Source organism: Anabrus simplex, chromosome 2, assembly GCF_040414725.1.
Source record: "Anabrus simplex isolate iqAnaSimp1 chromosome 2, ASM4041472v1, whole genome shotgun sequence".
In the NCBI taxonomy this organism is placed as follows: Eukaryota; Metazoa; Arthropoda; class Insecta; order Orthoptera; family Tettigoniidae; genus Anabrus; species Anabrus simplex.
The window spans coordinates 685,993,338-686,009,558 of NC_090266.1; the positions used below are offsets into that span (position 1 = coordinate 685,993,338).

General features: G+C 37.7%; 1 protein-coding gene across 1 annotated transcript in view; it reads right to left on the reverse strand.

Annotated features, from left to right (window-relative positions):
- The window catches only part of LOC136863035 (zinc finger protein castor homolog 1), a 610,435-nt gene that overhangs the window by 35,818 nt on the left and 558,396 nt on the right, over positions 1-16,221 (reverse strand). The window contains exons 16-19 of the mRNA XM_067139355.2: positions 15,812-15,826; positions 2,142-2,351; positions 1,736-1,983; positions 1,444-1,643 (exon numbers count right to left, since the gene is read on the reverse strand). Coding sequence (XP_066995456.2) covers positions 1,444-1,643; positions 1,736-1,983; positions 2,142-2,351; positions 15,812-15,826 — 673 coding nt within the window. The remainder of the gene's footprint in view (positions 1-1,443; positions 1,644-1,735; positions 1,984-2,141; positions 2,352-15,811; positions 15,827-16,221) is intronic.

Genomic DNA, 16,221 nt, shown 5'->3' on the forward strand with positions numbered 1-16,221 from the left:
CACATTTGTTTGTTGTCAGAAAAACACTTCATTGGGGGGGTTGGTTGTAAAAAGGACTAAAAAAAGGGTTGAATTTTTTTTATGTGGATACTTATATCTCAAAAACTGAAGATTTTACAGACATGAAAATTTGTATTTGGAATCTTCTTTAAAAATAAAGAAACATGTATTTTTTTGTTTTTGAAAATTCCACTTAAGGCAGTGGGGTGGGTGAAGAGAAGTGAAGAAAGAGTTGAATTCTTTTTATGGGGATACTTATACATCAGAATCTGACAAATGCTACAGACGTGAAAACTGGTATTTAAAAATAAGGAAACACATATTTTTTTGTTTTAGAAAAAATCCACTTAAGGGGGTGAAAAAAGGTGGGAAAGTGGTTGAATACCTTTTATGAGGTTAATGATATCTCAAAAACTGAAGATGTTACAGTCATGAAATGTGGTATTCGGTACCTCCTTTAAAAAATAAAGAAACACGTATTTTTTGTTTTTGGGGTGGTAAGAATAATAATTTTGTGTGGCTATTTCTAGCCGAGTGCAGCCCTTGTAAGGCAGACCCTCCGATGAGGATGGGCGGCACATGCCATGTGTAGGTAACTGCGTGTTATTGTGGTGGAGGATAGTGTTGTGTGTGGTGTGTGAGTTGCAGGGATGTAGGGGACAACACAAACACCCAGCCCCCGAGCCATTGGAATTAACCACTGAAGGTTAAAATCCCCGACCCGGCCAGGAATCAAACCCGGGACCCTCTGAACCGATGGCCAGTGCACTGACCTTTCAGCCAACGAATCAGACTTACGGGGTGGTGAACGGGAGTGACAAAGCGGGTTTCTACAGTATATCTCAAAAACGGAACATGTTACAAACGTGAAAATTGGTATTTGGAACCTCCTGTAAAAGTAAGGGGACATGCATAATTTCTTTTCTGAAAATCCACTTAAGGGGAAGTGTTAAAGGGAGTAAATTTTTAAAATCAGTATATATATATGGAGTATATATCAAAACCTTAACATATTACAGATGTGAAAACTGGTATTTTTAATCTTTTAAAAATAAAGTATCACATATTTTTTGTTTTGGAAAAAACTGATGAGTCCGTACTGTTTGTACTAAGGAGATGAAGGAAATACCAAAATCCTATGGTTCTCATTCATACCAATGAGAAGTAAATGATAGTCTTCTATTTGTGCAATAGTCTAGGGTCAGAATGATAACTTTTCAGTACCTAACTTAATTTTCTGATAGTGGTTTGTAAGTATGCATTAAAAAGAATACATTTTTGTGATTAACGTACCTTCCTAATCTCTTGATCATCCTTACTTGAACTCTATCATCTCTTTCTGCCAGAGTTACTCTTACTGTAATTACCTGATTAGCGGTGGTGTTACTTTGTTAAGTATACTATCCTGTACAATTAATATAAATACTAGAAAGGTGTACTTGCCTTGCTCATATGATTTTTTCAGGTTTTGAGCCTCAGGTGGTGATTCACAGTTACTGGGCTGACCAGTGGATGATTCAGTGTTCCCATCTACATTTTCTTCACCACGATGCCTTTGCTCATGGACAGCCATTGTTGAATAGCGAACAAATGAATAACCACATCCCGGCCGAACACAGTGGAAGTGACGATTGACCTTATTGCTGTTACATAGAGCATCATACAAATGAATAATAGTAATTTATCAACAGGAAGTAAATGATAATAATACTATATCAGTATTACATCCTCATACCTGTGACATGATGGAAGTCGACAATCTACAGTTCTATCAAAGAAGAGAAAGCCTTCCATGATATCAATGTTATCATGAAAATCCTTAGAGTGCATTATGAGAATATCCTCACGATCTGTGACGTAGAAACATCTTGCTTGGCTGCAATGATAGTGTTGACTTTTTCCATTGAAAGGGCACAACGAGTCAGGGCATGGAGTACTCTCCGTGAAGGAGTAGAAGCCTTCTTGAAGAAGATCAAGTCGGTGCTGTTTGGATCAATGTAAACAGACAGTCCAATAATTGGTACAATATTCAAGAACTGACATAAAATGCACATGTATAGAAATTGATCAGGCTAGGCCTCTTACATAAAGTACCTAATCTACAGTAAGGATAAAAGTCCCTAATAATAGTGAGAACTTACAGGTGTAGAGCTCTTGGAACTTTCGTCTGGACTAGGTGGAGAGGAGCTCTGCCTGGACTGCTCATTTGGTGGCAGGGAAAACATCCCCTGCCCTGTTGGCGAAGTGAATGAAGAATTTAATGGAACTGCAGTTGTAGATGGCTTAGGCAACTTGAAACTCGTAAATATGGCTTGTGGAGAGTCCATCACTGAACCAGGTGCCATAGGAAACTGAAATAAAGAAATACCATTGATAAACTCCACTTCTGTATAGGTATAATTCACTCAAGTTACTGGCCTGATCAAGGGATGATTCAGTGTTCCCATCTACACTATCTTCACCACGATGCCTTTGCTCATGGACAAATATTGTTGAATAGCAAACAAATAAATAACCACAACCCAGCTGAACACAGTGGAAGTGACGATTGACCGATTGACCTTATTGCTGTTACATAGAGTACCATACAAATGAAGAATAGTAATTTATCAACAGGAAGGAAATGGTAATAATACCTACTGAAATGAAATGTCGTATGGCTTTTAATGCCGGGATATCCCAGGACGGGTTCGGCTCGCCAGGTGCAGATCTTTCTATTTGACGCCCTTAGGCGACCTGCGTGTCGTGATGGGGATGAAATGATGATGAAGACAACGCGTACACCCAGCCCCCGTGCCATTGGAATTAACCAATTAAGGTTAAAATCCCCGACCCAGCCGGGAATTGAACCCAGGACCCTCTGAACCGAAGGCCAGTACGCTGACCGTTCAGCCAACGAGTCAGACATAATACCTACTATATCAGTCTTACATCCTCATATCTGTGACACGATGGAAGTCGACAATCCACATGCAGTTCACCTGTGGACATCAACTCGAAAGACTGCACCAGGCCTCTCCGGTGGCATCTAATGTATTGATTACTGGTAGGTGGATTTAAACTTCTATTTTTATAAATAAAAAAACTCTACTTCTATAAATGTTTTTTCTGGAAGTTACAGCGCCATAATATACTTAAATATTTCTCATTATATGTTTCTGATAGAAGCTCAATGATGACAAGCATGAGGTAAAATAATATTAAAGGCAGCTCTTATACATGACGAACAACAGAGAGCAGTACACAATGATGAGCTACCATTTGATACTAGAGTACTGCGCTTAACATGCACCGAATTATTACCAGATACTATTAAAATTGTGATAAAATGTTCCATATTAGCACTACCTCATCCAGCATCTAACTGGTTAGCATGCTAACCTTTGGTCCAAGGGATCCTGAGTACAGTTCCCAAACAGATGGGGTTTTTAACCTCCACTAGTTAATGCCTCTGGCTAAGGGACTGGGTGTTTTTGTCATTGTCAACATTATGGTAGATTTCATCCTAGGTAAGGCATCATCCTCACAGGCATGCATACCGCCTGTGGACGTCAATGCGAAAGACTGCACCAGGCTTCTCTGGTGGCCCTCCCTCCTTCCTAAATTATAAGCCTGAACATTTATAAGCAGAGTCATTTCCACCGTACATTTTTTTATGGTCAAGATGGTTCTTTATTGGAATAGTCGCATTTAAAAGTGGTAACATCTGTTAACTCTGAGAAAGAACAAATGTCCAACCTTGTGAAGCTGTCCTACTTTGGATCATAACATCTTCAACAAACAGCATTTTACTTGCATACTCATATAAAAGAGGCAGATTTCTGTCATGTACACTTGCTGATTGGACCATCATTCTCACTGTATTCCACAATTGACATCTATGTTGAGGTCAACAATCTTGATGTTTGGCACTTTTTAAACTACAATCATCAAACTAATCATAAAATCATCATTATGACTTCAGTGCTTTTCCTTCTAATAGATAAATAACAATTGCAAGCATCTGTAGAATTGGAACTGCTTGTTTCCATCTATTAATCAAAATGTGATGATTTAAAGAAGCATACACTGGACACTAGTTTTCTCTTGCAGCGTGGACATTAGTAAGTATTTACTTAGTGTTGTAAACTGTGGAATACTCAACTATTACTCCCCAGAACCATTACACATGTGTTTACTACAAACAGATTTCAATTTCATTGTCTGGTTAGATTCAAAAATTGCTTGTTCATCATTGCTTTTAAAATGGAATGATGTCTATGTTTTGTTGTTACTCATTTCATTTGGAATTATGACTACTTTTCCTATAAAAAAAAGTGGATGAAATAGTCTGAAAGGCAGTTTTATGCAACCTCTGATTCAAATCAGTCATATTGCTAAGATGGACAGAAGGTATATTAAATCTCTCTGAGTAGTTTACTGTAGTGCTTGTGAAGAGGAAATTCAGATTTAAAATACGATTCAAACTGGAATCCCTTCTTTAAAGTATGCTATCATCATTACCTTTGAAAAACTTCACCCTGTCTGAAAAAATGTAAGGTTATGAAGAACAAAACTATGCTTGTTCAACACCAGTGTGAAGGTTGTCCTCATTTTATATGGCTGTGGAACATGAAAAGGCTACAAAGCAGGTATCAAACCAAAAAGAAAGGCGAATCATGCCTGATGCAATATTTGAACATAAGATGGCTAGATGTGACATCTAATAAGAAACACAGAAGGCAACAAACCAATATCAAATTAAAGACCATGTTAAGGAGAGAAGATGGTGATGGATTTGATTTGGCAACATACTAAGGAAGCCACATGATGATGTTGAGAGGTCAGTGCTCAACTGGGATCTGCTAGTAGCATGGAGACATAGTCACCTGCAAGAGATCTGGAGGAGAACTGTAGAAGAAGCTATGGGAATTCTAAAAATATGCAATGAAACAAGTGGCTGGACGTTAACACAACCAGAGAGAGAGTCTACAATGTTGACATTTTCATCTTGTGTTCTTTTTCATCATCCAACTTCTAATCATGAAACTAAAAGTTTCTTTTCTTTTTACAGTTTCACACTCATATTCTTTTACAATTCTCTTTTTATTAGGTGGCTTTATCACTGTAAAATCTCAGGTGACAAACCATATCTTTTGTTGATACTTCAAGAAATATCTTTGTTAATATTTAGGATATCCATATCCCTTTTTCAACTCAATCTAAAAAATGTATTCTTGAGTTCCATAGTCTTTAGTGAACCATCAGTAATATGAACAAACAATAACTTACTAAAACTATTAAATATGCATCAAAAATAGTTGTATTCATATCATTTTTTTAATATTTGTTTTTTACAATTTGCTTTATATCACACTGTCGCAGATAGGTCTTATGGCAACGATGGGACAGGAAAGGGCTAGCAGTGGGGAGAAATTGACCGTGGCCTTGATTAAGGTACAGCCCCAGCATTTTCCTGGTGTGAAAGTGGGAAACCATGGAAAACCATCTTCAGGGCTGCCAACAGTGGGGTTCGAACCCACTATCTTCCATATGCAAGCTGACAGCCATGTGACCCAAACTGTGCAGTCACTCACTCTGTTTACCATTTTCTCTTAGGTTATACTGGCATACTTCTAGAGGTTATATTCAGCTTGTAGTCACTGTTTCCTTTTTTTCAGTCTCAATACTCTGTACAATAATGAATAATTTACATACAATTTAAATCTGTCTTTTTAAAAGCACTGGAGGTTTGACTGTACAATCCTTCATGCTACTCATCTTCTTCTTCGATACTCATTTCAAAGAGCTAAGTAGGAACCATGACTAGCTTTCACCATAATCCTGCTAATGTCAGTTGCACAGTTAGTTCTGTGCACTGCTTTCTATTCTGTTACCATTAAGGGGGTGAATACAGTCATAAATTATTTAAAAGTATTTGTACAACACATTTTTGAAGCCAGTATTTTTTTCATTTTTCCTCATTTCCAGACTGATTTCTCCCTTTGTATGTGATAAACATGTGTACCTACCAGTGGCATGACGTGGGAATTTCCTGAATGTTACTGGTTCGAAACTGATACAGTTGAGGAGAGAATGAAGTTCTTCGTGCATTCGGCTAACATTTTATGGGGGGAGAAAAATATTTTTTGCAAATACAATATCCCTATCAAAGGGTAGAGGAGGGTGCACCTGTTCAATACCATGGACCCTTCTCTACCCTTTGATAATGATCAATTGTCAATATGGACCATAATGAAATTCATAACTTATGAATACAATATCCAATGTATAGAATTATACGAAGAATAATAGAATTATAAAATTAGTGCAATGGTTATAGCGTCCACCATTCCAATGTGCGATTTTGGGCAGGCTTGTGACATCATCCATATGGCCCACCCGCTTCCTCTTTGACTGTACCATTCATGGACAAGCCTAGCACAAGGCTGGCCCGTCGTTGCAGCAGCATGAGACCAGGATGGAAATTACAAGGATGAAGAACCAGGAACCTTCTGTTGCAAGAGGTTTCTAGATGTATCCAGCTCCCAGACCATTCTGGAACGTTTGGTCTCCTTATATAAAGGCGGCGGCCAAGTGTGAGTTTAGTTCAGTGTGTGGACTCAGTGAGAAGTGATTGAGGGCAACTAGTTCAGTCTGAGAGTGACAGGGTTCAGTCCTGTGAGTAACAGTGCTGTGAGCACTGGAGTACTGTTGTGAATCAACTGACAGTGGATACGAATAGTCCAGCTGAGCGGCGAGGGAGAGCACCTCTGTTGTGACTAATACCAGATGGTTCTTGACCAATAGCATGCTTGCTTTGTCAGTGGTAGTCCATATGGAGTACTTCAAAAGCGTGGCTGTCCTGAAGCCAGCTCGCTTGTCATGTCTCCAGTGTCGCACAGCTACCCGCATTTCTGTCCAGTCTCACTGCTTGCTCTAAGTGGCTACATAGTAAAACGAAGTGTTGACAATGGTGTGTGTCAAGTTGGGGAAATTCTGGCACCCTGTGGACAAAGAATGTAAACACAGCCGACCAGCTAGGCTTCAAAAGCTTGCCGGTCATTAAAGAGGAAATTGCAAGTGATAAGTGTACATCGCGTGAGTACGTGAACTGTGTAGCGTAACTGTTTTAACCTATAAGCATTAGTGTGAGTGAACAGAGAGAATAAGAGAGAGCGCTTACAAGTGTAACAGTGTAATTGTGTGTAAGTGATTACAAGAATTAATAAATCTTAATGTAGAAGCTACCAGTCGAGTATTTATTTGCCTTCTATCCCACCAACTCGTTATAATAGTAATAATAAATGTGGAAAAAATTACCTGAAAGCACTGTATTTGGAGATCTACCAGAAATTGTATCGTGTCTATCTGTGCTTCAATTCAATTCATTGATCTTTTCCCAAGAACATCTCATGACTTGATAATTTTTCACAACTTCACAGCCATGGCGATTCTGTATACCATGATAATTAAAATGTCTTTTGAAACATCCATGTGATTAGTCTTCAAGCCTTTTAATTCCAGAGTTGGTCTGCCATTCTAAATAATAATACTTTTCTCACTATATGTATGTGATCCTAAGGAACGGTTAAAAGGCTCTCTATAACAGTCACAATCATACGAGAATACTTCACCAGTCAATTCATTAGCTTTGCTTTAGGAGTATAAGGGAAGGAAGAAGATCACTGCTTGCCTTTGTGTCCAACCGGTAAATAATGCTCGACACCAAATGCAACATCCTTTCACCGTGGCGCTGAAGGTCATTGACACCCAGCCTAGGCAAATTTGCCATTGAAGCGTTGCAGGTAACATGTGGCATAATTAGGAAACATTGAAGATGTTTTGTTTATGTACTATGTATCAGTTCAATTCTTTGGAACTAGATGTCAATCAATCATATCTTTTCTGGGATGTGTAACGGGAATCTGGTGGATTTTAGAAAATACAAATGATATAAGAAGGAATATACCTAATTTCTGTTTTCCTGTTTGTTGCAAGTGGCAAAACTGGTAACGTAGATGCCACACCTGTGTTACCTACTCCCAAGTAAGTTTTTAGTACTGATATATTAGTACCGGTACTAGTTTTCACAGTAGTCACCCCAGCTGATGTTACTGAAATGGTAATAATGTGTGATGAGAGGTTCAGAACATTATTGCCATCAGTTTGTGTGACTTCTCTGTGTGTGAATTCTGTGTGTCTGTTGATTATGGCCTATATATTTATACTTAACTGAAGAAGGAAATGGCCACAGCCTTGAGAAGTGTACCACTTCAATACAGTATTTACCTACAGTTGAAACAAGAAACTACAACAGTTATTTCAAGATGATGGCAGTACTGAAACCCACCTATCTCCGAAATCCATGTGTACTTTCCGCACCTGGCAGTACCTTAATAAACTGAGCTGGAAGTACAAGCCATCGGACAATGATTTGCTGTAGTGTATCGTATATGGCACATTATAATATTATAGGATGATATTAGCATTACAATAATTTTATTAATTGAACATGCAGTTAATGAACAGCAACTTACAACTAATATTTCTTGCATCATTCATAAAATGATTAGTAATAAAGCAGTTTCAATCATTAATTTGTTAGTTTAGTTATGAAAGTATCAACTCTTCTTTCTACAAGTTTGATATTTCATTTCAAGTTTTGAAAGAAATGTTCTTTAAAGCTCTTCATAAAACACACAATATTTATTGCTAAATCACAATTATAAGGCTGGATTTTCTCACCTAATCAATACTTTTATTTATATTAAAGTACTTAAAACATTTTTCAGTACCAGTTTCGGCCTTTATAATAGTCCATTTTCAGCTGCTGAAGAACCTTGATTTTTTTTAAAATAACATACAATGTTAAACACTTGTTCTAAGTTTAGGATGACTTATTTATAAGTTAAAATGATACAATTTTGTGATAAAACCTGCATCAATAGGAAGTCTAAAATGAAACTTTTAGATAAATTTAGATTTCCTATTGATGCAAGTTTTATTGCAAAATTGTATTATTTAAATTTAGAAATAAGCTGTCTTAGAATTAGTAGTATCTAACATTGTAATATAGAAATCAAGAGAGTGTTAAAGGAATATCATGACCAATGACACTTCACAACGAACAATTAGACAATTTTAGACTTTTACAATTCTCATTGACACATGTTTTATCACAACAATGTATCATTTAAACTTGAAAATAAGTCATCCTAAATTTAGAATAAGTAGTGTCTAACACCGTATGTTCTTTTAACAAAAATCAAGGTTCTTCAGCAGCTAAAGATGACCTATTATAAAGGCCAAAACCAGTACTGAAAAAGTTTTAGGTACTTTAATATATGTAAAAGATTGATTAGGTGGGAAAATTCAGCCTTATAATTGTGATTATTGGAATCATCAATACAGGACATTAAGCTAATAAACTATGACATTGCTAAATCAAACATTCTGTATAGTATCATGAACGATATACTGTACATGAACAGGATCGTGGTACAGTACTCAAACGGTTCTCTTCACTGTCCAGATTAAATGGAAAGCACCATTTAAGAATGCTGTGGACATATTAGTCGACAACATGCAGGGTGTAACAATAAGGTACGGCCAAACTTTGAGGACACATTCCTCACACGTAGAAGAAGAAAATATGTTTTGTGGATATGGGTCTGGAAATGCTTTATTTTCATGTTAGAACACATTTTCTACAACTCTACATAGTACATTAAAACCCCAAACCCCATGGCACTACAGCCCTTGAAGGGCCTTGGCCTACCAAGCGACTGCTGCTCAGCCTGAAGGCCTGAAGATTACGAGGTGTTGTGTGGTCAGCACAACGAATAATCTCGGCCGTTATTCTTGGCTTTCTAGACTGGGGCCGCTATCTCACCATCAGATAGCTCTTCAATTCTAATCACGTAGGCTGAGTGGACCTTGAACCAGCCCTCAGGTCCAAGTAAAAATCCCTGACCTGACCAGGAATCAAACCCGGAGCCTCTGGGTAAGAGGCAAGCATGCTACTCCTACACCACGGGGCCGGCGCATAGTACAATAATCAAGTGAAATACACAAGGACAGAATGTACCAGCATACCACTCGAAACTTTTCCTTACATGAAATGTTCAAAATGCCCTCCATCAGAATTTGATACATGCATACGCAATACTCCAGGGTTACATCAGTGCATCCAAGATTCAAAGCAACGGTGGGTTGATGCATGGATCAATCCTAACACGGGGCATTTTGAATATTTCATGTAAGGAAGAGTTTCATGTTGTACGCTGGTACCTTCTGTTCCTGTGTGTTTCTCATGATTAATGTGCTATGTAGAGTTGTAAAAATTGATTTCAAACATGAAAATAAAACATGTCCGGACCTATTTCCATGTAACATATTGTCTTCTTCTACGTGTGAGGAATGTGTCCTGAAAGTATGGCCGCACCTTATTGTTAGATCTTGTATAGTTCAAAATATATGCTTTCATTCATAAAAATGCTCAGTCTTTTTAGGAATTAATTTTTCTGAGAGGGAAATAATTAATTACAGTAAATATATTTATCTTGTCAGTTGTCTAACTGTATGGCTGAATGATCAGCATTCTGGTCTTCAGACAGCAGCATTACAGGTTTGATTCCTGTCCAAGACATGGGATTTTTAACAGTGTATAATTCCTGTGGCTCAAGGGCCAGGTGCCAGGTCCTGTCCCTAATATTCCTGCAAATTACACACCACACACTACACTTCCCTCCACTACTATGATGCACTGTTTCTTTCCATACATATGCTGTTTTCTCTCATAGATGGCTGTTAGTTAAAAGGACTGCACCAGATGTAACGCAAAGCAAAGTCATTTCCATGCAGGCCATGAAGGCCGTTGGAGGGGTGGAAGGTAAAGGCTTCCACTATCCATAACCTCGACACTTGATGGGGTAGCGTGGTTAGCTCTGCGCCCGGCTGCCTTTGTCCCCAGGAGTTAACCTGGTACTCATTTTTGGTATAGGCTGAGTGAACCTCAGGGCCATGTGCACCTCCGCAAGTGGAAATCTCATTTCTTAAATTTTACGATTTCCTGGCGGGGATTCAAACCCATGTCCTTCCGGGCGAACCGGGCACGCCTTTACCGCCTCGACCAGGCAGCCCCTACCAAATGTAATAGCCCCTCAAAACTGAATACACTATGTCAGCTGATATCTACATTTGTATTCATTAGTTAGTTACTTTTTCATTTCTCTTGTTTTCAAAAAAATAAAATTACCCAGTCTTTCTGATTATGCATCTATCATCTTGCATGGGTAGTGTAGTGTCAAGAGGGCAGTCTCTTAGTATGCCTGAAGAGATGATGTCAAGTGTGACATCTTGCAAGTCATCCTGTCAAGTACTGACAACAGCTCTCACATTCCCATCTATACCTCAGGGCATGTACATCAAGTTACTGTTGAGGATTTCTACTGAGTCCCTTTCTCCAAGCTCCAACAGTGTTTTCTCTATCTCCTGAAGGTTTTAATTCAATTCCTCCAAAAATGAAACATGATTGTGCTCTAATGGTTTACTGCATTAAAGTCCCATTTTAAACGTAATTGAATGACCTTATATTAGGAACATGATTATCCAACCTTCATAGGTTTACTATACCGAAGTTTCACAGAAAGAAATCATAAATTATTCACATCATATCTAATGCTGATAATGAAGAGAACTGCTAAGTTAACTGATGTTGCTACAGATGAGAGGGAAATCTAATCCCCATTAGCTTACAATGTAACACCAGGCAACTCCTTTGTTTCTTAGCACTATCATCATCTGAGATTATTACAATTCTTAGAACATAAAGGAATCTTCAAGTATTAAAATGACTAACAGCATGAATGATTAAGTGTGATGTAATTGTACAGAGTTGCAAACAATATTTTCTGATGGAGAAGACATTTTCTTACTACTAAAATCAGCTCAAACATTACGACTGTTATTATTCTGTTAACTGATGTGGCTACAGATGAGAGGGAAATCTAATCCCCATTAGCTTACAATGTAACACCAGGCAACTCCTTTGTTTCTTAGCACTATCATCATCTGAGATGATTACAATTCTTAGAATATAAAGGAATCATCAAGTATTAAAATGACTAACAGCATGAATGATTAAGTGTGATGTAATTGTACAGAGTTGCAAACAATATTTTCTGATGGAGAAGACATTATCTTATTACTAAAATCAGCTTAAACATTATGACTGTTATTATTCTGTAGAAACTTCCCACTGACTGTTTTTTACAGTTCTTTGCAGATGTGGAGGTGCCAGGATTTCGTCTCGCAGGAGTTCTTTTATGTGCCAATAAATCTACCGACATGAGGGTGATGTATTTCAGCATCTTCAAATACCACCGGACAGAGCTGGGTTGAAACCCAAAAACTTGAGGTCTTAGATTATGAAATGTGCAACTTCAAGCTCAGCATATAAAACTCCTATCTGAGTTCTTGAATAATGACATTCTCAGTGCTCAGGGCAAATTTCTAGCCTAAAAAAAATCTTCTTCCTCAGCAGCTTTTCCCACACTACGGTGGGATCATGAGTGTGAACTGTATCACACATATGGATTTGTCCCTGTTTTATGGCCATAGGGCCTTCCTGATGCCATACTTATTTATTCACTGTTACATGTTTCTGTGGTAACTGGTAGTATGAAGTGCTGAGTGTATACGAAGAGGAGTATATAGGGATAAAACGTCCAGTCCTTGAGTCAGAGGAATTAACCAGAAGTGGTCCTCGATCCGGCCAGGAATGGAACCTAGGCCCCTCTGAACCGAAGGGCTCAATACTGGCCATTCAGTCAAGGAGTTGAGCAGCTTAAAAATGAATGTCTTTTCTAGAATAATGTTCAGTGTTATCTATATAAATGAAATTATAATTTTGACCGTACACTTCAAATTTTTGCCTGAAATTTCATTATTACCTGAGATTATGTATACGAAATTCAAAAGTGGGGTCAGTTCAATTTTTGTTTCTCTGTCTATTTGTTTGTTGCAAAATCATGGGAAAACGGCTACGCAGAATTTCTTGAAAGTTGGCATTTAGTTTTGGGGATAGCAAGCGAGGTTGTTTGATAAATAAACATATACAATGTCACATTTCACTGTTATTATAATTAGAATTGAAAAACTGTACATAATGAAAGTTATGAAAATATAATTTCAGATATTTTATATTGCATGCACTTATTCCATATGATGAATAACAACAAAGATGTATGTAATTATCATCACGTTCTTCAGAAAATCACAAATAGTTATATCAGGATATATTAGTTTTATCTCTGGTATATTTTGACCGTACAGGCTAAAAAAAATAGAGGAATTCGTGAATATAGATTTTTATGCCAAAGTCCATAAATGGTGTGCATCACTAACATGGAAGTATTGCTCAGTCATCACGATAAAGAGTTAACACGGGTGATGGTGATGGTTCCTGTCCTCTCCACAACTTCCCTCGGTCACCTCTTAACCACTAATCCATTAGGCCATATGATAACGGCAATCATATTAGCAGAGTGTCCGACTCGTTGGCTGAATGGTCAGCGTACTGGCCTTCGGTTCAGAGGGTCCCGTGTTCGATTCCCGGCCAGGTCGGGGATTTTAACCTTAATTGGTTAATTCCAATGGCCCGGGGGCTGGGTGTTTGTGCTGTCCCCAACATTCCTGCAACTCACACACCACACATAACACTATCCTCCACCACAATAACACGCAGTTACCTACACATGGCAGATGCCGCCCACCCTCATCGGAGGGTCTGCCTTACAAGGGCTGCACTCGGCTAGAAATAGCCACATGAAATTATTATTAGCAGAGTGGTGACTAACTAGCTTAGCAACTTTTTTCAATAACCCGTCAGCAATGCATAGAACACCTAGTTAATTATAACACTAACTAATGGATGCAAATACTAGAGGACGGATTCTCAATTTAAAAATCAGTTTTCTTTCAGCATGCCAGTGGGCTACATTTCTAGGATGCTGACTAGAACATGTTCTGTAATATTAATATCCTCAATCAGTGAAAAAGAATTGCTGGTTTTCTCACAAAACGGACATATTCAAGAACTAAATATTGGAAAGGAACAAACAAGTATCAAATCAAGTCATATAGGGAGAGAGATAGGAACAAGGAAAGAAACACATAACAGGATGAATATATTGGCAGGTCAGTACACAAAGAGGGAGCAACAGAAAGATGAGACAAGGACAAACATGAACATACATACAAAAGGACAAGGATGACCTCAACATTTTTAAACACTGCCATCTTCAAGTAGATAGGCTCCCCCCTCATGAATACCAGTTCTTCTACATCCATCCCTTCTCAGCCCCCCAGATGAGCTTGCTTCTGCTTCCCAGAATCATCAGGAGGATGGGCATCAACACTCATTGAGAGACCATCTTGACAGATCTTCAGTCTTGACGAGAAGAGATGGATATAGCAGAACTGGGATTAATTAGGTAATTATTGGGGGGGGGGGGCATGATTACCATGAACACAGGCATGTGATATGAGGAACAACTATTAATTAAAACATTCCAATATAATAACAATATTCACAAACAAACATAAAAAAGCAGAACAATAATGGAGCTTGTTTCTCAAATACATTTTTGAATGAGTCTTATGTACAGAGTTTTCAATAATATTCACAAATAATCAGAAAACTGAATTTGATTCATAAATAAATACTTTGAAGGATTTTTTTATGTACGAAGCTATCAAAAATAATTACCAGTAAAAGAAATCAGAACTTGCTTCATAAATACATTTTCTTAATAAATGTCCTATTACTGTATAGTATGCATTTCATGACACGATGTGAAAAGCTCTACCACCAGATGTACCGCCTCAACAATCTCCATGGGGAATGCAGTTCTCCGAAGGAATGCCTGCTTTCTAATCTCATTTCTTGATATAAAAGTATCTACCACCTTCTTTTGATTTAACGCCTTAGGAACCTCCGAAAACTACCAAACTCCACGTTTTAAGGGGACGTAACATCTAGGACGAGAATATTTGGTGCGGTGGAGGGGGCGGGGGATGGCACTCTGCCCCCTAAGATCATTTTGGGGGAACACCTTGCCCCTCCCCCCACAAGTTGGCGCCACTGATTAGGAGAGAGCCGATCTGTTCTAAGCTGGCAGTGTTTGAACATGTGGAGATTGTCCTTGGCCTTTTGTGTTTTCATGTTTGTCCTTGTCTCATCTTTCTGTTGCTCCCTCCCTCTTCCGACACTGACCTGCCATTATGTTTATCCCATTATGTATTCTTTTCTTGTTCCTATCTCCGTATAACTTGATATTCAAGAAACAATTAGTCTGTTGCCTCAATAAACCTAGCACAATTGAAATGGGTAGAGATGTTCTTCAAAGAAAACGACTTTAAGAAAATGATCACTGTGAAATTAATTTCAGAGATGATATTTCAAGTTCAATGAAGTTAAATTAATTTCCCACTTTCAAGAATAAGACTTCATATGCAGTGTTTCATAGCCATGCATCCAGAAGTACAAATGAGCCTCGAAAAGACTGTGTAGCAGTATGACGTATTTCAATATAATTAAATAATTGGGCTGAGTTGTAGTTTCATTCCATGAAATTCCTCTTCTTCTGTTTTCTTCTTCTTCTTTCTTTTTCCACATAGAAACACTTGCAACATTTTAAGTTAAGTTAGTAGCGGCTGTTGACTGTTACCAAAAAATAAACATGCAAAGGATTAAGTAATTTAAAAGATGAACAGTAATGCCACCATCACCACTGAAGTTAAAAATGTAATATGAAACATAACTTACATAGTCATTCCAAACCTGAAAGGGAATGGAAAACAAAAATTTACTTCTAGTATATGTAAACACTTCACAAAAAGTTTTAATATTTAACCTCATTAATACAATACAACAATAAAACTGATGTCTATAACCTACAGAAGAATATGTACTAGTTCCTTGCAGTCAGTTACAAAACAATTATAAATAAAGCACTTAATTTCATGTCCTCCTAATAAAAGCAACATGGATATTACTTGTACTAATAACAACAGATAGGAATCCTTCAAGGATTAATCAACTTCAGAACTGAATTATGACATTCTAATAACCAGTTTATTTTCACTGCCTCACCATATCTCATCATATATTATCAGATGTTATTGATATTTCAAAAACCTACTTGATAGAGTATATTTAAATGTTTTTAGGATTTT